The sequence below is a fragment of the Alosa pseudoharengus genome, unplaced genomic scaffold (genome assembly GCF_046254945.1).
Source record: "Alosa pseudoharengus isolate Yale_2024_CS ecotype anadromous, Long Island Sound unplaced genomic scaffold, YU_APseudo_1.1 YU_APseudo_1.1_scf_7, whole genome shotgun sequence".
Classification (NCBI taxonomy): domain Eukaryota; kingdom Metazoa; phylum Chordata; class Actinopteri; order Clupeiformes; family Clupeidae; genus Alosa; species Alosa pseudoharengus.
The window spans coordinates 17,883,426-17,910,007 of NW_027468859.1; the positions used below are offsets into that span (position 1 = coordinate 17,883,426).

The 26,582-nt window shown below is 44.7% G+C and overlaps 1 protein-coding gene across 3 annotated transcripts in view; it reads right to left on the bottom strand.

The window, feature by feature from the left end:
• cad (carbamoyl-phosphate synthetase 2, aspartate transcarbamylase, and dihydroorotase) overlaps nucleotides 1-26,582 on the bottom strand; it is a 29,218-nt gene that overhangs the window by 1,028 nt on the left and 1,608 nt on the right. The window contains exons 3-42 of one of the 3 annotated variants that reach the window (XM_076273400.1): nucleotides 26,395-26,524; nucleotides 25,349-25,491; nucleotides 24,241-24,382; nucleotides 23,750-23,921; nucleotides 22,249-22,434; nucleotides 21,877-21,986; nucleotides 21,464-21,606; nucleotides 20,075-20,206; nucleotides 19,477-19,710; nucleotides 18,783-19,004; nucleotides 18,131-18,319; nucleotides 17,831-17,955; nucleotides 17,323-17,456; nucleotides 16,669-16,781; nucleotides 16,089-16,339; nucleotides 15,343-15,589; nucleotides 15,017-15,115; nucleotides 14,627-14,851; nucleotides 13,725-13,907; nucleotides 12,798-13,016; nucleotides 12,136-12,303; nucleotides 11,703-11,885; nucleotides 11,194-11,298; nucleotides 10,459-10,704; nucleotides 9,775-9,856; nucleotides 9,206-9,372; nucleotides 8,743-8,907; nucleotides 8,283-8,414; nucleotides 7,732-7,933; nucleotides 7,309-7,499; nucleotides 6,049-6,189; nucleotides 5,699-5,794; nucleotides 5,317-5,458; nucleotides 4,345-4,392; nucleotides 3,500-3,666; nucleotides 3,305-3,379; nucleotides 2,850-3,062; nucleotides 2,468-2,593; nucleotides 788-943; nucleotides 405-506 (exon numbers count right to left, since the gene is read on the bottom strand). In XM_076273400.1, the coding sequence (XP_076129515.1) occupies nucleotides 405-506; nucleotides 788-943; nucleotides 2,468-2,593; nucleotides 2,850-3,062; nucleotides 3,305-3,379; nucleotides 3,500-3,666; nucleotides 4,345-4,392; nucleotides 5,317-5,458; nucleotides 5,699-5,794; nucleotides 6,049-6,189; nucleotides 7,309-7,499; nucleotides 7,732-7,933; nucleotides 8,283-8,414; nucleotides 8,743-8,907; nucleotides 9,206-9,372; nucleotides 9,775-9,856; nucleotides 10,459-10,704; nucleotides 11,194-11,298; nucleotides 11,703-11,885; nucleotides 12,136-12,303; nucleotides 12,798-13,016; nucleotides 13,725-13,907; nucleotides 14,627-14,851; nucleotides 15,017-15,115; nucleotides 15,343-15,589; nucleotides 16,089-16,339; nucleotides 16,669-16,781; nucleotides 17,323-17,456; nucleotides 17,831-17,955; nucleotides 18,131-18,319; nucleotides 18,783-19,004; nucleotides 19,477-19,710; nucleotides 20,075-20,206; nucleotides 21,464-21,606; nucleotides 21,877-21,986; nucleotides 22,249-22,434; nucleotides 23,750-23,921; nucleotides 24,241-24,382; nucleotides 25,349-25,491; nucleotides 26,395-26,524 (6,306 nt within the window). The other 2 variants (XM_076273401.1, XM_076273402.1) reach the window with 2 other exon arrangements.

Consider the following 26,582-nt stretch of genomic DNA (forward strand, 5'->3'; position numbering starts at 1 on the left):
AGTCTCATGTTGATGAGTGACATGGTTAAAATTGTATAGGTTCTGATGGGCTCTCAGCTTTTTATCGTTCTCAAAATCGCTCTGAAAGTGACCCCCAACAATATTGTTCATGTTATCGTTATAGGTTATAGTTTTTTTAAGTATATTTTTTTGCTTTTTTGCTTTTATTGACAGGACAGTGAAGAGGCTGACAGGAAGTGAATGGGAAAGAGAGATGGGTGGGACCGGGAAATGACTCGGGTCGGATTCAAACCCGGGCCCCTCGTGGGCACTTGGATTGCATGTGGTCCGGGCGCTGTAACCAGTTGTGCCATAGCGCCCTTAGCGTTCTTGGTGTGAATGGCCCTTAAAGCTTGACTTGTGGTGGTGAAGTGGCAAGGGAACGGCTAACTAAGGACACTCACAGTCTTGTACTCCTCCTCAGTGGCAAAGCGCTCCTTCTGGATTCTGGTCATGTACAGGACGTCAGTTTCAGGCAGAGCCTCTTCAATGCTGTCAAAGTACTCCTACGGACCAGAGTGGACACAGATAAAGACTTTTTATTAAACCAGTATGCAGTAATGCTTCACAGCATTTCTTCAGATGTTTGGCACCTGCTAAATGAATAATCGTAAATACAGTAACAAATTACAGCTAATCTGATGATGCAAATTATATACACCCCATCTAGAATATCACACCTACAGATATTATAGTAGGGACCAGGGGGTGGACAAATCTGTAACAACTGAAATTAAATATGCCCCTCCAAAATTAAGTTTAAGAATTCAAACTGGCCTCCACGTACCTGCTTAATGCCTTTGGAGGCCACAAAGCTCACAATCTCCTCTGGCATGTGGAGGTTCTTGGGCGCCACGTAGCGAAGCGTGATTCTGTACTGGGTCAGCAGTCGGGCCAGAGAGTGCACCGTCCGCCCGTGCTTCAGGTCACCCACCATGGTGATCTATGGAGAGGTATAGAGATGTGATGAGAGACATAGGAGAAAGGCGATGAATAAACTTGCTTTTTGTACATCACTTAAAGGAACCATATGTAAGATTGTGGCCAAAACTGGTACTACAATCAATTTCAAATTAATGTAGAGCGGAGTACCCCCTCCCCCCGATAGTATATTTTTACTACCATATTTCTCTTAAGACTCAATCAGGACGATGAAAGATCAGGATCCAGGCATTTATTCCTTTCAATGAGGGGCCATTGCCCCTCAAGGGAGAAAAGGCATGTTTGTGTCACCCCATCATGGATTTCACCAGTATCTCAGTATTCTCTTCTAAAGACTACCGGAAGAGGCTGGCCTTTTATGCTCAATTTGCAAGGGTGTGGTTCACATGGTGATCATAGGTACAACTTCCTATGATTGGCTTTCTCTTCCCGCCGTTTCCGTCAGCCATACCCAGACACACCTACTTGACATTATCATATTAGGCAGGCTCCTCAGGTAGAAATGTTATACAGCATGTTCTAAACATTCTTACACTTAATTCATTGTACTCCTTGTACTGAGACTATAAAAATGATACCAAACATGAATACATTTACAGTTAATAACACAAACATATAATTCAGCTAAAGTTAACTATAAGGTCTTTGTCTAACCCAAAGACAGAATAAAGGAGATTGTGGACAGATGGTAGGAGCAAATGGTGACCAGCCAGTGGGGAGCATTTCACACCTACATCTGCATTGAATAGATCAAAGGAAGAAAGAGAATACTCTCTAAATGTAAATGTGGCTAAGCCTCCATCTAGTCTGTGGCAAGAAATGGTCATATAAAATTATTTGCATCACCCCTGACTCGAAGTTGCCAACCCTGATGCCGAAAAACTACTGACTTTGTGATAAGTAGATAGGTGGAGGGTGGCGCATCAGACCAAAACACAACATCATCATCATCAGTTGAGGGCTGCAACTTCCCTTTTTAAATGACAATATCCTGGCCGGACTACTGTTGTCAGTGATATAAGTATTTGAAATGAACATGATTTCTTAATGTCTAGTGATACATCAGGGCCATTTTATGATTAATTGAAATACATTTCTTAGTTATGGTTCCTTTAACCCATTTACTCCTAAAATGCCTGCTAAAAACCCCTATAGAATCCTATGGCATTCTAGACTAAATAACCTTATTTCCTGAGGGTTTTCTGAAAACATACTAAAAATTGTCAACGTCTACCAAAATTTAATATCTAAGCCTCTGTAGCACATAGAAACATGAAATAAAAGCATGCTGCGCTACGCAGCATCCAGCGGGAGGGTCAATGTTGCGCTACGCAGCATCCAGCGGGAGGGTCAATGTTGCGTCATGCAGCATCCAAAGAGCTATGCAGAGTTTTGTAGGCTTCTAGCGGTCTTGAACGCAGCCACACAGCACAATCCACTGACATGCATTGTACTTAATATAGCCACTCCAGTGGATATCTTGTTCCAGACAGCCTTGGTGTGCATTAGAGAGCTTTGCACTTACGGTCATGCCGTTGACGGTGCCCAGCTCCTCTCGGATGGTGAAGACGTCCAGCAGGGCCTGGGTGGGGTGCTCCCCGACGCCATCGCCAGCGTTGATCACCGGCTTTCGGCAGAACTTCGCTGCAGTCTGGGATGGAGGGTGGGAAAGAAAGAGGGAGATTAATAATCAGTCAAATCAGACAAACCAATTTAGTATTTAAACCACTTCTGTGTGCTTACCCTACAGAACAACAAAGGAAAAAGAACAAATTTAGACCAATTTCAGTTCAAACTAAGACCAGTCATCATAATAATCTCCAACGTTTACGCTCCAACATATTATCTGATCTACTAACTAATTCAAACAACTTCTTCATGCGTAACATGCGGCTGTTAGCACTCACCTCCACGGCTCCAGGAGTGGGGTGGCGCAGCACGATGACGTCGGCGTAGCAGCTCATGGTCTGGACGGAGTCGGCCAGCGACTCGCCCTTCTGCGTGGAGGAGGTGGCCTCGCTGAAGTGGACCACCGAGCCGCCCAGCCGCTGCATGGCCGCCGCGAACGAGCTGCTGGTGCGCGTGCTCACCTCGTAGAACATGGAGGCCATCACTTTACCCTGGACGAATGCAAGGCCACACACACACACACACACACACACACACTTACTTCAAGAAACCAGCTAGTCATGTGTCATTTTCTGTGGTTTCCCACAGGCCTAGAGAGAGGTCTAGTTCTTCAACAAAAGATAAACAAACATAAGCATGAATGAACATGGGCAGTAATACTATGTCAGAAACAAAATGACAGTACAAAACAAAACCAAACAAGCAAGCATGTTCTCAAGTGCCAATCTACTACCTTCAGAATATCCAGACTCCTCTCTTTCTGCACCAGCAGGCGAAGTGTGTGAGCCACATTAAACAAGTGAGACATCTGGGAGAGAAAAACAAACAAACAAACAAATGAATGCAAGACCCTCCATTTCAGTAGACAGATGTACTGCCCCAACCAGATCTACTGACTCGCGAGGTCCACCTGAGTCCTAAAGCGTACCTGCTCCTTGCTGAACTGGCGCACAGCCAGGACGTGCTGTCCCACCAGCGGGTGCAGCAGGGGGGAGGTCTGCAGGTGGGCCACGGCTGGGGTCTGACCTGCCAGGGGGGAGAGGATCCTGGACAGAGGGGGAGGGTGGGGGTATGGGTCTGCGGAGGCTGCCACGTCTGTGGACGGAGAATGACAGAACAGAAAACACTTAAGTTCAGGCAAGAGGAGGATGGGTGAGTAAGGTCTGAGGTTTTCTCAGTTTTTTTCCTATGGCCAATGCAGAGTAGGGCATGCATTAAGCAAAACAGACAAGCCATTGGCAAAGAGATCTTGGGAAAGTATACTGATAGATTAACTGGCATTGAAGAATTATAGGCAGTTAATTTACCAACAGATTTAGAAGGGGGAATCATTGGAAATCATTTTCGAAGTCAATGACCAAACTAAATTAGAAAATAATCAAAAGTCAATGACGCCAAAATTGTCATTTTGAAATGTCCTCTATAATTCTGAAAGCAATAAAAATGACCATACCGTTATGTCCCTCTTATAGGTAACAACAAACATTGCTGATAGACTTTGTCTGAGACAACAATAATATACAAGTGCAGCAATCAACAGAGCAAAGCAAAAAGTAATAAAGCACAGGACACCTCTGCAAACAAACTTTCAAACATGTCTGCCAACTACTCTGTGCCAACTACTCTGTGCCTCCCCCCCACCCCCCTTCCATGAAACAGGACTGGGCGCACACACACACACATTGAAGGAAAATCTGCGGACAGCATAGCAGAGGAGGGTGAGGCGAAAGGTTAGCATTAAGCAACAGAACGTCACCAGGACAAATGTCAAACCTGCGTCATAAGCCCTCCTTGCGCTGCCTGAGTCCTCCTCTGTACATGCTGTATACACACGCACAGCCCCAGTACAGGGTTAAGAGACACACATTAGTTACAGTTACAGGACACACTGTAATATCCTCATGGGGCCAAAGTCAATCAGAAGCAACATTTACACCCAATTTTGAGTGATTTGTGTCCCCCAAAACACTAAGCTACAAACTTCAGATCAAATGTGTTGAATGACTTGATTAAGACCGGTGTCCAATCAGAACCAAAAATGGCATCACATGACAAATCTGTGGATTTTTAGATCTAGATCTAGAGTTTAGGCATTTCTGTGTCATGCTTGATTACTTCAGCTTGTCATTTCTGTATTGCGGATTACATATTACCATTGACAAATAACCGATGTCTACGTGGAACCACAGTAAATACACCTGAAAAGGAAAAATGTATATTCTGGCATTTGGACAGAAAGTATAGCATCAACCCAATTCAAAAGGTTAGGGGTTATCCATTTAGTAATTCTGCTATGTTCATCTTTTGAAATTGTGCTTTCCTCTACTGTTGCTTTTTAAATATGCATTTAATTCAGCGCTGGTTAAAATAATAATAAAAAAAAAGGTATTATATATTTAAAGGTACCGTCAGCGATTCTAAGTGATTTCTAACCCTTTGTCACATTATTATCAGTTTAAAAACACTAAAACAAAATTGGTGTTTTTTGGTTGGTTTTTGACCAGCACACTAATTGACCAATTGACCAGACAAGGATTAGTTCTGGATTAACACCACTTGGCTTAGTGAGCGACCAGCAGCAAAGTCCGGCAAACACCAACACACCAAATCCTCATGCAGCATCTGGGCTACAGCTGGCCTGCACCACACCGTTACTCACTTCCAGGGCAGCTGGCTAAGAAGCAAAGGATGCGTTGCAGGGGGTTGGGGGGTGGTGGGGGTGGGAGGGAGGAGCTAAGCGGCTACCTGGGAGGAGGCCGGGGTCAGAGGCGCGGTGGATGCGGGGGGGCTGGATGAACCGGCCGTCCCCTGTGGCACTGCGCCGTGGGCTAGGGGGTCTCCCACGGAGGGCCTCGCTGGGGGTGGACAGGCGGGCACGCTCTGGGGTCTGGTACACACACACACACACACACACACACACACACACACACACACACACACACACACACACACACACACACATACACACATACACACATACACACATACACACACACACACACAAACAAGCATACAGTGCATTTCAGTTTAAAAAGCCATTCAAGCTTGTTAGGAAGACACATACACCTGGTATTGGTGTCAAGACACATGCACCAAGGGAATTCTGCAAAAAGGCTTTTGACTTTACCTTTGGAGGTTCCTTCGCGGTTTCTTTCAGGACAGGGGTTGGTAAGGCAGGTGACCAGGTCCTCACATCCTCTCCATAGCCTGGAGGCACTAGGACCTGCAGACCAAGGTTCAAACATAGGTCTGCATTGTCTCCCATATATATTTAATGCATTATGAATTAACCCCCCCACCCCATAACACACAAATATGACTAGATACTTATGCCACCTGCACTTATGCCACCTGCCATATGCCACATTACACAACATAAGGTTTTCCACTGACTTTCATAACACATGCAATCTAAATCAGATAGCCACAAACACAACACAAACACAAGCAAAGACCATTCAACAGGGCCTGACTGACCTGTCCATCAATGTAGGCCACCTCTCCTCTCAGCACCACTCTCCTCACTCGACCTTTGACCTTCATGCCCTCAAAGGGCGTCCACTTGGACTTGGTGAACTGCATGTGCTTAGGGATGACCCACTCCTGCTCCAGATCCACCTGATCAACACAATAACAACCAGATGACCAGGTAATCAGATGTGGTCGGAAACTAGTGCAGCACAATTATCACAATCGCATTCTGAACCCACACAATTACCTAATCGTAAAAGCTACAAATAATCGTGCACAGTAGTTAATAGTCACATTTCTGACTTTTATATTCATCTCATCCTCTTTGACTATGCAACTTCTGGTTGGGGGGTGTGTGTAGTGTGTGAGGGGCAGAGAAATTCTGATTGGTGAGCTTCACAGTCGTCAGGAGTGCTGTGCTTCTTGTGCACTGGGCACTGCTCACCGATCAGGGGTGGCACAAATTAAAGAGACATTTGGATTATTGAACTGAATCAATTCTTTGGCTTTCAAAAAATCATATCGCAAATCACTATTGCAACATCTGTCAAAAGAAATCGCAATAAGATATTTCCCACAAATTGTGCAGCCCTATCGGAAACATTTGCGCTCTACCTCTGAAAAAGCAGAAGTGTGACCCTGTCTTCAGAGATGGATTACTGCACGGGCCTACAGGGCCCAGGCCCAGGGGCCCAAGGGGTCAGGGGGCCCTGAAGCCCAAGCCTTTGCATGGAATCATTGCCTCAATATCAACAAATCAGGATGTAGGCTATGAATCTGATTGAATTTAGTATTGGCCATCCCCAAAATGCACCAGAATACAGGAAATCACATCAAACAAATTACCACATATACGACAATTAGTGGTTGGCCCTTAATACATCTCGGCCCAGGGGCCCGAAAGTTCATAATCCGCCCATGCCTGTGTTATCAGATGGAAACTGTGAGTCATGTTTTCGGTTTAAAGATTTGCTGGTTGCTTTCATCTTATGTGGTCTTCCTCTTTGTTATTGCATAAAGTGTGATGTATTGTGTGGAATGACTCACTCATGAGCAATTATTTGTGTTTCAGTACTAAGCTCTATAAACTCCATGTTCTATGGTTGCCACACAGAATTGAGTTCCTGGCTGATCGCTATGCTAGTTATTCTTTTCACACCATTTTACTCCTTGATACCTTGGATTTTTTTTAGCATAAGAACACACCAAACTGTATGGTGGTCATTCAGCTCCGCTCCAAAACCAAGCGAAGGCTCTAGGTTTTACCTCAACGTAGGTGTTCTCCTGTATGGGCAAGTTAAAGATGCGTCGGGGGTTCTCGTATAGCCTCAGGATGATGTCGTCCAGCGTGAGGCGTCCCTCGCTCACGGCGGTGAGCAGCAGGGGCAGCATGGTCTCCAGCCCCGGGTAGCCCGGAGGGGCCTTCTCCAGGTTCTTCTCATCCACTGAGTGAGGGGCTATGGAGCAAAAAAAAAAACAAAACCACCAAACATGGCGTCCAATACAAGAAAGAAAACATGCATTCAAAATGTTTGATGTATGTAATGTTATCCACACCGCATTATTCTTAATTCACTTTTATTAATATTTGGTTTTCAATTTTCCTTTATCGTAGATGTTTTTTTTTTCTGGAAGCTGATAAAGTCTAGGTGCACATAGGCTCTTGCCCAAACCCTTCCCTCTGCTCACCGTGGTCGGTGGCGAAGCAGTCGATGATGTCCAAGTTCTCCCAGAGGGTCTCCATGTCCTCCCTGCAGCCCAGCATGGGCCGCACCTGCGCCCTGCCCAGCCCGATCACCGGCACGTTGTCTTCGCACAGGAAAAGGTGGTGTGGCGCCACCTCGCACGTCACCTGGATGCCCTTCTGCTTGGCTGCACGGATGATTAGGATCTGGAGGTCAAAAGGTCGGAGGTCAGGATACTGGATAGTGCAGGCACAGTTGAGGAACTGGTATCTAAACCATCTTGCTGTTGATAACACTTATTTCTGGCCTGTGGCCCTTTACCCAGATTAATTTTAGGCATGGAGAATCTAAACACGTACTTCAACTAGCTTTTGATCAGTTCACATACACAATCTTTTATTTAAATACATCGACTTATTTCCAATCATTATGGCAAAAAAAGAAAGAAACGATTTTACAGCATAACAGCATGCAATTTAAAGTTACGACCTACTCAAGCCAAGCCAAGTTAATGTTAAAGTCCCACTAGCTGCAGGTGCTGCAGTAGTGCCTTACCTCCTCCCTCTTAGCCACGTGGCAGATGTGCACAGCTCTCTGGTATAGCTGGGCCACCATCAGAATGGCCGCCACCGTCTGTTTTTCAGCATGCGCTACAATGGGCAAGTGCTTCGGCCACTTCTCAAAGTGCTACAGATAGCAGTAAAAAAACAACAACAAAAAAAACAATATCAAAATGCTGAGAGTGCTATAATAATAAGACAATAATTTTTAATTAAATTATTATAAATTAAATATATATAAATTAAATAAATGTTTAAAATATATTTTTCTGCAAACTTCACAGAAATGTTTACTTCAATACTCCAATTCAGACAAGCAACAGCATCAAACTTACACTCCCTCAAATGAGACGCTATAAAAGTGAGTTTTTTTGGTAGTCATATTGTGCTTGCATCAATTACCCCAGTTCAGTACCGGTCCTAATATTTTCATCAGGAGCACTGTATGGTTTTACCTCCATCCACAGGGAGACGTTGTCCATCTTTAGCGTGGAGTAGGTGTCGTTCAGGTACATCTTCAGGCCCGCTGCTGAACTTGCAATGGAGGGCAGGATGGCAGCATTGTCGGAGGCTGCTCCCAGGTAAAGGGCATAGTCACAGCGACACCCAGCCTTTGCAAGCTGACGTTAGAAAGGAGACAGTGTATTACATAAACATTGGGGCTGAAACACACAACTGATTGTAGCCAAAATGGCAGCCTGAATATGCACTATGGAAGCAGTTTGTCTAAGTTCTTGAATGTGAATACTACTAAATTCAACAGCAGTTGAGTTTTAAAATGCAAATTATGACAATTAATGTTTTAGTGTCTCTTTTTCCATCATCTCATTCACTTACAACATTTTTTCAACTCAGGAATGGGACAAATTTTGAAATAAATAATAATCTCTCATGCCCTGATAGCTCCCTTTAGTGTACCTTCTGTGCCATGGCGAGTGAGTTCTGGTCGATGATGGCGGGATTGGTGTTGGGCATGGCACACACCATGGTGACGCCGCCAGCCAGGGCAGCGGCTGTGCCCGAGGAGAAGTCCTCTTTGTGAGTGGCTCCAGGCTCACGCAGGTGGACATGGACATCGATGAGACCTGAGGAGAAGGAGGCAGCACCAGGATTACATACAGCTCACAAAGAATCACAGACCCATAAACCACAAGGCACTAACGAATACTAAGACAGTAAGTAGAGCAAGTAAATATATATGATATTAATGGAACAATGTTGTACTTTACACATTGCTGTTTAAAGTATAGTTCTTAAAGTAATCACAGGTCAATACTTAATATTTCTACATGTGAAAACCATGGAAAAACAGAATGACAACACAAATCTGATCAAATGTAGTATTTTATCTACTGTAGCTCGCTAAAATAATGGTCCATAACAACCTCCACTCTAACTGCACTTTAATGAGTATCCCTGAGGATTTTAGTTTTAGACTTTGTGGTATTTCGGTGAGATTTTTCACTGGACCTTTACAAGTTGCTCACCTGGAAGACGTACGAGCCTCTGTGACGTCATGCAGTCCACGTGGGTCTTAACAGCTGGGGCTTGACCAATCTGGCGAAGTGCCTAGAGACAGAGACAGAGACACACACACACACACACACCTCTTTATATAATCAACAGTGCACAGGTAGAAGACCCTGCTGCTGATGAGCCTCCCTGAGACCCAAGTAGTATACGCAGCCAGCTTCAGGCCAGTCGAGGGCTGAGAGGTAACCCATTAACTGATGGCCCACCCAAACCATGGGATCCCAGCTGTGTGGCATTGAGAGCGCATTCTCATAACATCCCTCTCCCTGCACGGAGACTCCTCCTATTCTCACAAGATAAGCACACTGTTTAGACTATCTGCAATGCATGTGTCCCGTGAGCTCCTCGACAACACTCACACAGATGTTTCTGTAACGAACTTCACTACACAATCAACTAAGGAGAGGAACAGAGGACAGTCGCTCAGTAGATAGAAGCATACATGTAAATTCCTTGCTTCACATACCATATTATTATATGGCAATTGTGTGTATTGTGCAAATAACTAAATTACACAAAGATTACCTCACTTACTTCACCAGAGACTTTACATTTATACTACACTACACCAAATAAACCCAAATGTGACTGCTCATTAATGACAGAAATGTCTGGTAAAAACAGCGCCAGCTCTGTACCTGTACAAACATCTTGGTGCACTTGATGTCAATGATGAGGGGCACGGAGTAGTCCACCGCCATACGGCGCGTGCGGTAACCCTTGGTGACGAAGGAGGACAGGCGTCGGCCGCCGGAGTTCCTCATGGACAGGTTGATCACCAGGTCGAAGTGGTTCTCCTCCAGATAGTCCATGATGTTCCTCTGCTTGTCCTTGTTGGGGCAGTCCGACTCCTCCTCCTCGAATGGCCAGTCCACCGCCATCACCTGCAAACCACACAGGCAGACACAGCACAAAAAGGTCAAGGTCAGCTGTAGTTTTAGGCCGTAAACGAACTAGTTTGGGCCATTTGGTCAGCACACTAGAAAATAACCAAAGAATTGATTTCATACAGTTTTCAATGATTGCCTGCCATCAACAGCACAACGTAATGAATTTCCTCTGCCACCTACAGGCATGGAGGAGTAAGTGTGATTAAAAATCTCCTTGATTTCAGATAATAGAAGTAGAGCTGCAGATAGTCATTTCACGGACATGGTGAAACTGAGCATTTTAGAATCAGATTTTCTCATCAGAAGACATGAAAAATCACACCAGACAGTGACATTACTGTATATGGTTAAAATCACAGTTTCTATTAGGTGAACGACTGGCAATGTGCTTATCTGATGCATAAGGGCCTAGTCCACCCGAGGCAGACACAGGGTCACTGAGAGCACCTGGTGTCTGTAGGCTGCAGGGCAGCGAGTGTTTACCTTGACTCCGTGCTCTGTGTAGAAGTCGGCTGTGCCCAGGCTGGCGTAGAGGCTATAGCCCAGACTCTCCAGGGTCTGTACCGTAGGTAGCAGCTCACTCTTATTCTGAAGAAAACAATGACCACTCGCAGTGAGTGACAACCACAGCAAGGACGGGTCAGAAGTAGGCTTATTGCATTCATTTTAGTATGGCGAAAAAGCCTGCCAACACTGCACAATAGATACATATTTTAATGATTTTTTTTCTTTTCATTTTTCATTTCCTTTTGTTTGATCAGTATCTTCTATGTGTCTAGCGTCTTTATCTCTAAAACAATTCCATACTATTTCTGATCTTTTAACATAGTAGTATAGCAGTTTGTAAGCTTATTTAATTGTTACATGTAGGGGTTTTGTCCATTTCATGTAAATAATGTGCATTTTAGCGATCTCTTTTGGAGCATTTCGAGGATGTTCTCTTCCCATAAGCTAGTATGGCGCTGCTGCAGTTTTCTGTAGCTACAACTTACCTTGTAGCTGCCGATGGAGAGGAGGATGTTCTTCTTGGGGATTTTGAAGCCGGTACTGAGCATGGCCTTGATGTAGGCCTCGTAGCGGTTCTCCCCGAAGCAGGCCACCTCCCCAGTGCTGGTCATCTCCACCCCAAGCACGACGTCTGCCCCGGCCAGCCGGGAGAAGGAGAACTGGGGCACCTGTGGTCATCAGGAGGAGATTGCAGAAATAATCTCATTAGGAACAAAAGTGCTACAACCTATGAAAGGCAAAAATGGGTCAATCTAAGCATGATTTGTATTTTAATTTATTTTATGAATATAACCATGCCATGTAGCAAGAATCAATCTCCATTCCAATATTTTCCATTCATCTAAATAGAAAACATGCCTTTCATTCTCCAATTGAAGGTTAAACTGCATTTTGGGAGCGGTCTAGCCATTTTGTTACCTTGACACCCACAATGCCGGTTCCCCTCATCAATCCCACAGTCTCCACCTCCTCTCCCATGATCAGCTGCGTTGCCAAGGCAACCATGTCAACACCCAGCGTCTTGGAGACGAAGGGGAAGGAGCGAGAGACTCGCACGTTGCACTCGATCACTTTCAGCTGGTCATCCTGAGGTGGAAAACCCAAAACCGTACGTTGTTGAAGAATGGCAGCCAAATGTCAAGTTTGATTTGTAGACATGGCATCAAGTTGGATTTTCTGGTCACTGGCACAATGCCAACCACTGGTCTGTATATACAATGAAGCAGCGCTTCACAAACTCTGGATATAGAGAGTAGACTGTAGATCCAAGGGAGAACATGTATATGTGAGAACACACTGACACTGCTGTTCACTGGGTGCTTGACTAGTATAATCATTCTATGTTGTTTTTTATGTGTTTTAATTATTACTTTTTAAACACTTTTAAACTATTACCCTTTTATGCTTTTATGTACTATTACCTTGTGTGTTTTATGTTTTCTTTTTAAACTATTCTTTGACTATATATGATTTTATTAGCTATTCCTGTTTGCTTTTGTTTATGTAAAGCACATTGAGTGACCTTTGTGTATAAAATGCACTATATAAATAAAGTTAACTTGACTTGACTGTGACCCCACCTTAGCGATGAGCTGCAGGTTGAAGGGGCCGGTGACCTGCAGCTCCTGACCGATGGCGTGGACGATCATCTTGATGCGCTCCATGGTCTTCTGGTTGATGTCCTGCGCCGGAGTCACCAGCGTGGCGTCCCCCGAATGTACACCGGCATTCTCCACGTGCTCGGACACGGCGATGGCGATGACCAGTCCGTCACACGCCACTGCGTCCACGTCGATCTCCTAAGTGTGTGTGTGTGTGTTGATCAAGTTTAATGAGCATTAGATTAACGATTAGTGAGGAGTTTCTCTCTCAAACATGACTCAAAGTCAACCAGAGCCAGAGAAGTGAAGCAGAGCCAGAGAAGTGTGAAGTGTGGCATCAGACCAAAGGCCTTTGGCCATTCCACAAAAATGTCTTGACATGACCGCAAACACAGAAATAAGTGTGAACCTGACCTCAAACACACAGTAATGAGTGTATGAAATGAGGCTATACTTTCTAGGAATTCAAACTGGGTCATGTCATTGCTATCAATATTTCATGCTACATGTATTGAAGTATAATATATATTTTATATATTAAGTTGATATAAAACAACGAACCAGCTTCAATTTTTTCCATATACTGTTTTCTCTTCAATGCATTAAACTATTGGAGTACTAAACCATGCCACTGTCCATTTAAAGCTGCAGTTGGCAAGTCTGGCAGACTGAGGGGCCAAAATGTTGAATGTTTACAACTCTCATGTCCCTCCCCCACTACTACCAAGCATCCTCCAATCATAGTCGTGCACTTACTGTGATTGACAGTAAGATCTCACACAGCCCTGCGCTGATTGGACCAGAATAACCGGGAGAGGTGGATTTTTGCAAAACAAATAACAGGCTCTAGGTGGAGGTGGTGGAGAATGATGGAGGGAAGTCTGCGACCCTGCTGTGCTGGCTAACCTTAGCCTCCTGGATGAATTTGGAGATGACCACAGGGTGCTCCTTGGACACGGCCACAGCGCTGCTCAGGTACTTCTCCAGGTCGCGGTCGGAGTACGCAACGTTCATGGCCGCCCCGCTCAACACGTAAGAAGGCCTCACCAGACATGGGTAGCCCACCGTCTCACAGAAGTGCATGGCAGACTGGGGAGAGAAGAGGGGAGGAGCTTTCAGTCAACTCGGAGCATCTTTTCAACAGCCTTGTGGGAAAATCCAGCGTTACTCTATACTGCACCACTTGCACTATGATTGTTACCTTGGATTATACAACTTCACAATAACAACTTAATAACAACAGCCGCGTTCACATGGACGTTCTTCCAATCAGATTGAATTGATTCTAATTAACGATTTCAACCTAACTGTTTACATGAACGCTAAATAATCCAACTGGCGTTTAATCTGTGTTTACATGGAAAAAGCATTTAATCATTTAGAAGCTCCTAGTCGTATTGCCGCCATGGAAACTCCTTTGTTTATGTCACTGTGCATTATTACCACATAGGGAACACCTGCGCAGAAAGAAATATACTCCAACTATCGGAGTACCTGTTTACATGGGTGGATTTTTCCATTGATCGGATTATCAGAGCGGAGTACACCACCTTCTCGATCTGATTGGAAATTTAGTAGGATCGGGCTTAACCTGATCGGTTGAGGTGTTTACATGAGGCGTTTTTATTCTGATTGAGCCATTATTCTGTTTCTAATCAGATTCAAAGAGTCCATGTAAATTGTCACATGTTGATAACATCAAGAGGACATTTAATTCTTGATACTTCCGTGTAACTCAGAACAGGTATCTATGAGACGCCAAAGTCTCCTTTTCCGCAACATCCCCCTTCCTCCCGTCCATTCCTCACCTCGTTGTCGGACAGCTCTTTCCAACGGGGCTGGCTGATGCCGATGGTGTCCAGCATGCGGGAGAACTTGAAGCGGTTCTCGGCCGAGTCGATGAACTCGGGCGAGGTGCCCAGGATGCGGCACTGCTGCCGGTGCAGTGGCATGGCGATGTTGTTGGGCAGCTGGCCCCCCATGCACAGGATGATGCCCTCCGGGTTCTCCATCTCGTAGATGTCCATCACCACCTGGACATGGAGAGGAGGGTTAAAGGTCATGGGTGACCAAGGGATGATCCTCATGGGTTAGAAGGAGAGAAAGAGGGAAATTTCCCAAATTTCCCTCTCAGGATCAAAAGAGTATATACAGTATACTGAAAGGACTTGATGGTCTGAGTGAGACTGTGTTCGCACCTCAAAGGAGATCTCATCGAAGTAGAGTCGGTCGCACATGTCGTAGTCCGTGCTGACAGTCTCGGGGTTGTAGTTCACCATGATGGTTTTGTAGCCCATCTGCATTGAATGGAAAATTAAACGGGGTGAGCAGTCAACAGAAATAAATTCTACAGACTTCCTGACATTTCTGAACCCATTCCATCCCCTTCTAACGCCTGTAAGGCTATTATGAAAGTAACCTGCTTTAAAAGTGACCCCCCCACCCTCACCCCCCCTTTCTCCATCGCCAACTTTCATTTGTATCGTCTCTCTGCGGCCCCGCGCTATCCTTCTGCTCCACCCACCTTCCGCAGCTCCATGATGCAGCCCACGGCACACCAGTCGAACTCCACGCTGCTGCCGATGCGGTAGACGCCGGAGCCCAGCACCATGACGTGCGGCTGCTCGAAGGCCAGGTCACTCTCCGTGCCGTGGTAGGTCAGGTAGAGGTAGTTGGTGTGGGCCGGCCACTCCGCCGCCACAGTGTCGATCTGCTTGACCACGGGCAGGATGGCCCAGTCGCGCCGCAGCTTACGCACTGCCAGCTCGGTGCTGCACGAGAGGAGGGGGCAGGTGCAAGCAAGAATCTGAACTTTATCAACTACAGATGGGCCGATATATCGGCCAACATTGCCCTTGTTTATTGATATAGGCTATCGGCAAATGTATGACATTTACCGATGGCAGCGGCTGATATTTGTCTATTATGCAGCATCAATTCTGCACTAGGTAAATGTTGTGCTATGATGACGTGAAGGACACATGGTGTGTTTGTTATTTTTTTCCCTCAATCGGTGCATCTCTATCAACTTAATGTTCATTTTTAATATAATGTTTTTATTGACAGGGCAGACCAATAACTTGTAATGCCACATGTATTGTGAGATTATAGCTGTACATGTATGCAGACAATATGTTTTTTCTATCAACGTAGTAAGCTAATTTCTTAACTGTTAGACTAACAGAAGTGCACTGCTTCTCCTCGGCCAATATTATGCCCATAGGATAATGAGCGTTATCAAAGACGGGTGCATATGATGACCATAGGTACCTCTGCACAGCCATGGCGATCTGCTTGTCGGAGAAGCCCAGCTGCTTGGCCTTCCTCATCACCTCGGGAGGCATGGTGCTCTCGTCCTGGTTGTAGGCCTCCAGCAGGTGCTCGTGGTCGGTTATGTTCTTCATCTTGTGCAGGAACCAACGGTCGATCTTGGTCAGCTCATACAGGCGGTCCACCGTGTAGCCGGCCCGAAGTGCTGACGCCAGGACGAAGATGCGCTTGTCTGTGGGCGTCTGGAGCTCCTGTGGACAAGTGGGGGAACAGTATTTACACATGAATGGTGGCTACACAAAAACACAAATGCACACACTTACTGTATGTAGACACACACACACATTGAAGTAATAGCCATCACAATTGATGCATTCTTGGTACTTCTATTTATTTATTTGGGTGTCTATGCTCTCTAAAGTCAATCTCTTTGTCACTGGGGACAATACACCACACGCTGCTTGTACTCAAAGTAAGAAATATTCCGTAAAAAAAACATCGTCTATTAGCAAATCCCAATTCCCAAATATGTTGGTAAACTGCCCCAAAGGTGTAAAAGAAGAGTGGGTGGTTGGCAAACCTGCTCAGAAACTGGTTTGATGGTGTGGTCAAATCCCACACAGTTCTCATCCACCATTCTCAATGCTTTCTGGAAGGCCTCCTCAAAGCTTCGACCAATAGCCATCACCTCACCTTAGAGAACACCGGAAGTCAAACATAGCATAAATTGTACACATTTTTCAAACAAAAATATATGGACATTTTAAGAGAAATAACTTGATAGTTTGGCACTGTCAGTGTATTCTTTGTGTAGCCCTCAACAGGCTCTTCTATTATAGGCTCATATATATCAATGTACAGTACAGGCCAAGTTTAATGAACACATGTGGAGTTATGTACTTAACAAAAAAGTGTGAAATAACTGAAAACTTGTCTTATATTCTAGTTTCTTCAAAGTTGCTATTTTTTTTTCAATTTAATACCATATTCAGCAAGCCATAACTTGACAAATATTCATCTGCGGGCCAAATAACTTTGCATTCATTCATAGTTTTGATGCCTTCAGTGAGAATCTACAATGTAAATAGTCATGAAAATAAAGAAAAAGCATTAAAATGGAGAAGGTGCGTCTAAACTTTTGGCCTGTACTTTATATCATGTTATTAACATATATTATGCCCCCCCCCCCCACAGAAAAAAAAAATTGTAGAGTGTGCATACGGCGCAGTCTTACCCACACTCTTCATGGAGCTGCCGATTGTGGTGCTGACGCGCAGGAACTTGCTCAGATCCCACCGTGGGACCTTGACCACACAGTAGTCCAGACTGGGCTCAAAGTTGGCCGTGGTGGAGTTAGTCACAGAGTTCCTGTGGGGAAAAAAAACATCCAACAAGATGTTGACATAACAAAACAACTCTTTATAAAAAAACGGACTGTGAGACTTACGGGAAGGCTACACTGGGACCGCAACTGAAACGCTCTGTTCACATGGCGTAAAAATAGTTTTAGAAGACTGGTCTAATTTTTTTTTATGTACACACCGCCATTACATGTAGCCAGTTCCATTGATTATAATGGAAGCTGACTGTTGGCAGCAAATGCTACGCAAACTGAATGCTTCAGTTAAGTGCCCTGTATAGCCTACATGTTAGTAAAAGCAATTCAATTCAGTGCAATAGGCCACACCAATTTTTTCATTGCCTATAATAAAATACCACAAGATCTGCGTTGCGAGACTCACTTGAGGGCTGAAAGGGGGATCCCCAGGCCTAGTTTGGCCGCGACGTAGGCCAGAGGATAACCTGTGGCCTTACTGGCCAGCGCTGAACTCCGGGACAGACGGGCATTCACCTCAATGATGTAATACTAGCCAAAGAAAAGCATCATTTGTGAAAAACAGCTTAGAAAAAACAAAAAAAACAATTAGATCCATTCACCCAGCTAGAGAGTAGCCATATCTATTTGTTTAGACTAGTAAGAAACCTGATGAGGCTTTCTGAAGTGTAAATAAACGCTGGTAGGGTTTTCCTGGCAGCAGTACCTGCTCGGACTCTGGGTTGAGAGCGTACTGGATGTTACACTCTCCCACGATGCCCAGGTGGCGGATGACCTTGATGGCAGTGTTCCGCAGCATGTTGTACTCGTAGTCGTTTAGCGTCTGGCTGGGAGCCACTACGATGGACTCTCCCGTGTGAATGCCCAGTGGGTCAATGTTTTCCATATTACACACCTAGGCAGGACACCATACCCACACACACACACAAATGAATAAACTCAGACAACATTTTTTACTTGCCATTTCAGCTCAAGATGCTAGCGTCTCTACAACTTAAACCATTTCCATGCACCCCCCAAGCTCTCAAAGGCACAATTTGGCCATTTCAGTACACTTACTGTATATTATATTTATTAATTTAGCAGATTCTTTTATCCATGGTCGGGGCCTGTCAGTACTATTACTAGAGGATAAGAGTGCCGACATTATAAGGCTAGTCAGTGTGTGGTAGGAGGAGAGAGTGGTGGAAGGACGTAGAGGAGGGAAGAGAGGGAAGTGCATGGTAAGTGTGTTTTAGGTACAGTCGATGTCTTTTGAATGAGGTGTTTAGAGAAGTATTACTGCGGTCCATTTATCAACAGGAGTACCAGTTCCCAGTTCTTTATTTAAATCTGAGGACATGAGGAAATTAACCTACCGTAATACAGTTGTCGTAGGCGTCCCTGACCACCTCGTACTCAATCTCCTTCCAGCCCTTGAGGGACTTGTCCACCAGGACCTGGGAGGTGTGGGCAAAGGCCTGGGTGACCAGCGTGATGAGCTGATCGCGGTTGTTGGCGAAGCCCGAGCCCAGGCCTCCCAGGGCAAAGGCAGAGCGCACCAGCACAGGATAGCCGAGCCTCTCCGCTGCCGCTACCGCCTGAGAACAAGAACACACAGAGAGGTCAGACACACAATACACAATCAGTAAAGAAAATAATTAAAGGTGATTTCATTTGAGAGAATCTAGCTGGTTCAAAAGTAAAAATAGAGCCAAAACAGCACAAACAAGAATGCCAACAGCAATGTTACATTTCTTCTGATTAATCATCTCCACAACTACTACAACCCACTCTGTTACAAACGGGTAAAATTTAACTCCCAATACTAAACCACTCCATCTTATGGCCACCTTACAAACGACTTTGACACAAAATTTGGGAAACATTCTTGAAAGATTGTAGTCTTTTAACTAATGCCCCCCCCCCCCCCCATTCAAGCTTTACGCAAAAGCTCATCTCTTAATCTTTCCCAAATCTTGTCAAAGTTGTTTGGTGTAAGTAGGCCATTAATTGTCCCTGGTCATTCTGTAGTGGCCATCCTGTGATCGCAGGCCCAGACGCAGAGCTCACCTGTTCCACGGAGAGCGCCGCCTCGCTGGGAGCCACGTGCTCGTTGATCTCCTCCATCTTCTCCACAAAGATCTTGCGGTCCTCAGTCATCTCGATGGAGGAGACGGGGGTCCCCAGCACGCGCACCTGGTACTTCTCCAGCACCCCGCGTTTGGTCAACTCCACACCGCAGTTCAGCGCCGTCTGGCCACCGAAGGTGAGCAGAACACCGTCGGGTCGCTCGTTTTTAATCACCTAATGAAGACAGGCCAGATATAGTGAGGAATATATTCATTTATTGTCCCTATGGACAAACGTACATCTGCCATTTCCTTCCTTTACTGACAGGTTATTCACTGACTCCTTAACATAGAATTATTGTCATGATGGCATGCTTATTTTGTACAATGAAAGTGCAATTGTTTTAGTAGCTTGAAGTAAGGCCAGGGTGTCTGTAATATTGGAATGCACAATGATACACAACAGTACTAGATGTGTTCTCTTACCTGTGTAACATACTCTGGGATGATGTGTTCTCTTACAGTACCTGTGTAACATAATCTGGGGTGGTGTGTTCTCTTACCTGTGTAACATACTCTGGGGTGGTGTGTTCTCTTACCTGTGTAACATACTCTAGGGTGATGGGCAGGAAGTAGACCTTGTCTGCCAGCCCCTTGGAAGTCTGCACGGTGGCGATGTTGGGGTTGATGAGCACCGTCTGCACATTCTCCTCCTTCAGAGCTTTGATGGCCTGTGGGTGTTGCAGAACATGTGTTTGGTAGCGCAGTATAAACAAGATGGTTATGGTTATGGGATTTGGCAGACACTTTTGTCCAAAGCGACATACAAATAAAAACAATACAATAGTTACATTTAACAGAGAACAATTAAAAATGTTGGTAAATGTTGGTAAGGAGAATAGCAATAATAAACAATGATGTCAATTCAACCAATAGCATAATGACAAAACAAATACTATAATATACAAACCATAACTCAAAAGAAATGATTAATTAACTAAGTGGATGTTGAAAAGATATGCCTTTAGACCCTGCTTGAAAGACCCAAAACTATCATACTAAGACGCTACTTATGCAAGGAAAATCTGAGCCCAAATAATAACATGAAGGCTGTCACCAAATCGGCTTTTTATCACTTAAAAAACATTGTGAAGGTTAAAAACTTTATATCACCGGTAGACCTAGAAAAGCTTATTCATGCTTTCATTACCAGCAGGGTGGATTACTGTAATGGTCTTTTCACTGGTCTCCCTAAAACAATAAAACAATAAAACCTCTTCAAATGATCCAAAATGCAGCAGCAAGGCTATTGACTAGAACCAAAAGAAGAGATCATATCACACCAATTTTAAAATCTTTACACTGGCTACCAGTGACCTACAGAATTGATTTTAAAATCCTTTTACTAGCTTTTAAATCTCTAAATGGCCAAGGACCTCTCTATATAGCAGAGATGTTTGAAATTTACAGCCCCTCAAGATCACTCAGATCAGCGGAAAAACTCCCAACTGGCACAATCCAGCGCCCGCACCAAGCAGGGAGAGGCAGCCTTTAGCTGCTATGCGGTCCGTCTCTGGAACCGTCTTCCTATAGACATCAAGACTTCTCCCACCATCTCCATTTTTAAATCTAGATTAAAAACCAAACTTTTCCACGATGCCTTCCACTAACCCACTCTTGTACCTGTGGTCTGTTAGAATGTTTTTGTTTTTTAATTAGTAATTTTCGTGTAATTATTTATTTTGCTTTTTTATATGTGATTGTTATGACTATGTGAAGCACATTGGGCTACCTTTCTGTGTATGAAATGGGCTATATCAATAAAACCTGACTTGACTTGATAATATGCATTTGTATGGTCAAGTAGTGTCATATAGCTTCTCCACTTAAGTAGTGTCATATAGCTTCTCCACTTAAGTAGTGTCATATAACTTCTACACTTCTCACATTTGATTGAACAGATTTGTTTACTTTCTCTATTCACTCACCTGAGACCCGGAGTAGTCAAACTCGCCAGCTTGGCCAATGGACAGCCCTCCAGACCCCAGGATGAGCACCTTGTGGGGACGGACAAACGCGTCAGGGTCAGGAGAGCCAGGGAAGGCCAGGTGCTCCGTCAGTCTCTCCTTCACTGTGTAAGACAAGGAAAAGGGTGATGTTCCAAAACGCCATCTCCATTTTTAAAAATATTAAAAAAAGTCATGTTATTTAATTGTGCATCTCATGTAATATCAATTAAATTGCAGTTGTGTTGTTTTGATTACATAAAGATAAATCAAATAACAATACCCAATTACAATTCACCTGAAATTACTAGGAAAACAAATTCATTAAAATATAGCGTTTTGAGGATATAGCGTTTACATCTAACTTTATTAGTCATAAGAGTCTGATCTCTTACCTGGTTTACCGCTCTTGCCCTCCTTCAGATCCCTGACAGTGTCCAGAAACACGTCAAAGAGGCTGACCAGGTCAGTGGGGCCAGCCATATGTTCAGGGTGGAACTGTACACTGTGGGAATAAGAAATAACAGATCACATACCCTCCTTTTCATAAACAGCACCAGTAATGTTTGACACCAAAACAACCTTACCACTCTGTGCATGACCGTACCTTCTCATAATTGAAATACAGACAACATAATAATGTCAGAGTATTGGTGTGTTTTGAAAAAAAGCCCAAGCACTTTTCCACGCTTCATGAAATACACTCATAGGGCATATTTTCATAGGGCAGATAAAACAAAAACGGTGGTAGGGTTTCAGTACTGCACCTGAAGAGTGGTTTGCTGTTGTGGACGATGCCCTCGCTGCTCTGGTCGTTGGCATTGGTAAAGAGTACGTCCCAGCCTGCGGGCAGGGTCTCGGGGTCCACAGCGAAGCCGTGATTCTGAGAGGTGATGTAGCAACGTCCGGTGCCTTTGTGGATGCAGGGCTGGTTGTGGCCACGGTTTCCATACCTGCACACACATCACCAAAAATCACCAGTAACAGTGAGTAGACTAAACAATTCTCATATGTTTTAATAAATTGTGCCTACTTTCTGAACCTGATAAAAATAAAAAACATTTCCATATTGTGGTTGCACTGTGACAATGAATGATATGGAATGGCCTCAATAACCATACAAAGTTTGAAAAAGGTTCCTTCTACAACCCCCAACAAAAAGCGTCAAGTCACCTTGTCCTTCAAGATGGGGGGATTGCAAGCTGCTGATTAAGTATAAGTAGAGTGACCTCTTTTGATCCCGTGAGGGAAATTTGGTCTCTGCATTTATCCCAATCGTGAATTAGTGAAACACACTCAGCACACAGTGAACACACAGTGAGGTGAAGCACACACTAATCCCGACGCAGTGGGCTGCCTGCTACAGCGGTGCTCGGGGAGCAGTGAGGGGTTAGGTGCCTTGCTCAAGGGCACTTCGGCCGTTCCTACTGGTCGGGGTTCGAACTGGCAACCCTCCGGTTACAAGTCCGAAGCGCTAACCAGTAGGCCACGGCTGCCCCAACAAATGTCACTGCTCTTTCAAAATGCCGCTGAACACTAAATGCGCCAACATACTCAGCATTAGTTGTCACCGATGCAAGCGGGAGGCCCCTGATGGCCATGGGCCATGTGAACCCAACGACCAGCCAGCTGCACGGGCTCAGGAATGCCAGTGAGACGAGAGGAGAGTCGGGCGTTTCAGGGTGACCTTGAGCGGGGTGCTAACAAAGTAGCCATCCCAGGCGCCTTAGCAAAACATACTGGCTCTCCCTCAATGCTGCTAGCAGTCTATTATCTGTGGCCAAGGCCGCTGAGCAGGACAAAAAACGCTTTTCACACCAGACTGCTCCCAGAGACAGAGAGGAGATAGAGGACGAGAGAGGGAGAGATTGGGAGCGAGGGATAGAGACAAACTGATGGAGAGGAAGAAAGGGGATATAGTGTTCTGAATAGCAATGGTTACTGAGGAGGCCACACAATTCATGCTAGCGTAGACAGCAGCTTTTGTAGACCTCTCTCAGGCCACTTTGAAGTTCAAAGCCACACAACTTTGAGTGTGGACAGCAGCTCAACTCAACACACAACTATTTATTTTACATTTACGTGTATTCATTTAGCAGACACTTTTATCCAAACTTACATACGTCAATTATATTACAAGGGCCATTGTCCCTGAAGTAACATTGTTTTTGTCCTTGGAGCCCAGCTCCTTAGCCACTACGCTACCACCGAGTCCAAGGTCCAGGTCATCCCCTGCTGGACAGTTAGCGGTTTGAAAATGTGACTTACTTCATTTTGTAGGTCTTGGCTCCAATGACCAGAGAGAGGAGCTGGTGGCCGAGGCAGATGCCAAAAAGGGGCTTTGGGTTCTCCACGCACACCACCTTTCTCAGGTTCTCGACGGTCTCCTTGCAGAACTCTGGGTTTCCTGGGCCGTTGCTGATAAACAGGCCGTCAAAATCTGCAAGGCAAAAAAAGTATAAAAAGAAACAAGAAAATTATTGTCACTGGTAAAAAAGAAAGAGACAAATGTTAATGAACCTTTTTTTTCTTAGTTTCAAAATTGACATCAAATCATACTGCAGTGATTCAAGAGTGTCGCTTATTGACAGCTATGGGTAGGAAAATGAAATCTCATTACACTTCATCCATACTGCATGATACTTTATGCCTATTAAATCCAGTTGTAACAGAAAAACAATCTGAGTTTAAAAGGGAATTTAATACATGCAGGGATGAAGAAATGAAGACACATAGTCCTGAAGGCTACTGTCACTTACCTTTGCCGACCAGTGGATGGTCCCAGGGGACTACAGTGACCCGGGCACCTCTCTGGCACAGGCAGCGGATCTGGTTGTACTTGATACCGCAGTCCAGTGCCACAATGCTGACACTGCCCTCAGGGTTGAACACCTTCGGCTCCTGTCATACGCCACATCGCCGCACCAGATGGAGCAGAGCAGAGGAAGAACACATTTAATACATAGCCACAAGCAAATAAGATAAAATCCCTGTGCACTGGCCGTTTTCAAATGCCAGGTGCTGGCGATGTGCATGAACATCAAACCATCACTGCACACTGGTGTAATAGGCTTTCTAAAACTGATAGTTCCGGTCCTTGATTGTAATTGGCTGAATCGCGTTCGATGCCGTTGTAAAATGCAGCATAAAGATACACCTTGACCGCATTTCGTTCTATATTACTACGCTACCATAACTTGATACAAAAGTTAAAGTAGCTGCGTCTCGACGCAACCATTCAGATAGAAGAAATATATTTCTTGGCGGAAGATTGATTATCTATAAATAAAATCGGTTCCATTTCTAGTTGCTGTGCCTTTACTTTATGAAACTTTGCCAGGGGGCAATTCCATGGAAAATGGACTTTTTGTCACATCCATAATGTCAGTGAAATGCCTTGGCATTTGTATGATGTGAATGACAACATTCATTTTTTGTGCATTTTCTCTCATGTACATTCTTCAGCCAAAAATAGCAAATGCTCAAATTTCATGTAATCATTCACATCATCCCATACCACCACATTTTATTGGCTTTATGGATGTTCCAAAAAATTAATTTTCCATGGAATTGCCCCAGGTATTTATAGTAAGTTTTAGAAAAACAATAAGCCACTCGAGTCCGTAGGTTACACTGATTTTACAACAGCTAAGGGGGGTTTACTCCGCTAGCACGTCGTGCCTAACAACGCCCCTTTGCTGTTGTAGAATCAGTGTAACCTACGGCCCTTTTGGGGCTTGTTGCTTAAATTAAGAAAAAGACCTAAGCAGCATCTTAAGCATGCAGTGCACTCACATCTAGTAACCCCCCGTAATTTTCTGTAACGTGTACATGACCTGTTTGGGTGAACACACACTGACACTTTACCTTCATGGAGACCTCTTTAACCAGGTTTCTGGTGTCAGGGTTGTCAAAGGGAATACTCTTGGCCTGGGTGCCATCCACCACCAGTTTCCCCAGCATGGTGCCCTTCTCACGGATCTTCTTGGTCAGGCGGCGAGTGTCCACTCCTGTATTAACAAAGATGTGTCAACATTTGCCCAACAGGTTAGAGGCTGATTCAATGGCGCACTAACACCAGTAGGTCAGATGCTGAGCTATACACACACACATCAAATTACACTGCCGTTCAAAAGTTTGGGGTCACTTAGAAATTTCCATTCCACACCATTATAGACAGAATACCAGATCAGTTACATTGTTTTTTTAATCAGGGTAGCAGTTTTTTTTACATTATGTGCTGACATAATTGCAAAAGGGTTCTCCAATGTTTTCTTGCCTTTTAAAGGATATCAGATTAGTAAACAGAATGTGCGTTTGGAACATTGGATGAATGGTTGCTGATATGGGCATCTATATACTGCATTAAAGATCAGCCATTTCTTTCTACAACAGTCATTTACAACATTAATGATGAAAACAAGGACATTTCTAAGTGACCCCAAACTTTTGAACAGTTGTGTGTGTGTGTTTGTGACATAGACCTTTTTCTCTATGTCGCCACCTGACACTCGTAACCAAAAACAGTCAGACTGCAACGAGTAAAGCCGGTGACTATAATTATATGATAGAGAATGTATAAGTATATATAGTATATTTACTCTTTTGATCCCGTGAGGGAAATTTGGTCTCTGCATTTATCCCAATCCGTGAATTAGTGAAACACACTCAGCACACAGTGAACCCACAGTGAGGTGAAGCACACACTAATCCCGGCGCAGTGAGCTGCCTGCTACAACAGCCGCGCTCGGGGAGCAGTGAGGGGTTAGGTGCCTTGCTCAAGGGCACTTCAGCCGATTTCTACTGGTCTGGGTTCGAACCGGCAACCCTCCGGTTACAAGCCCGAAGTGCTAACCAGTAGGCCACGGCTGCCCCAATGAGAAGGCCCCAGAGGGTGGGAGTGCACGCCTTACCCTGTAGCCCAGGAATGCCCTGCTCCTGTAGCCACTGGTCCAGAGACATGGCAGAGCTCCAGTGGCTCGGGTTCTGGGACAGCTCGCCAACAATGAGCGCAGCAGCATGGATTCTGGAGGACTCGAACCACTGGGCAACACACATGATCAAAACATTGTAATGCTGCCAAGTACAGGCATAAATGCAG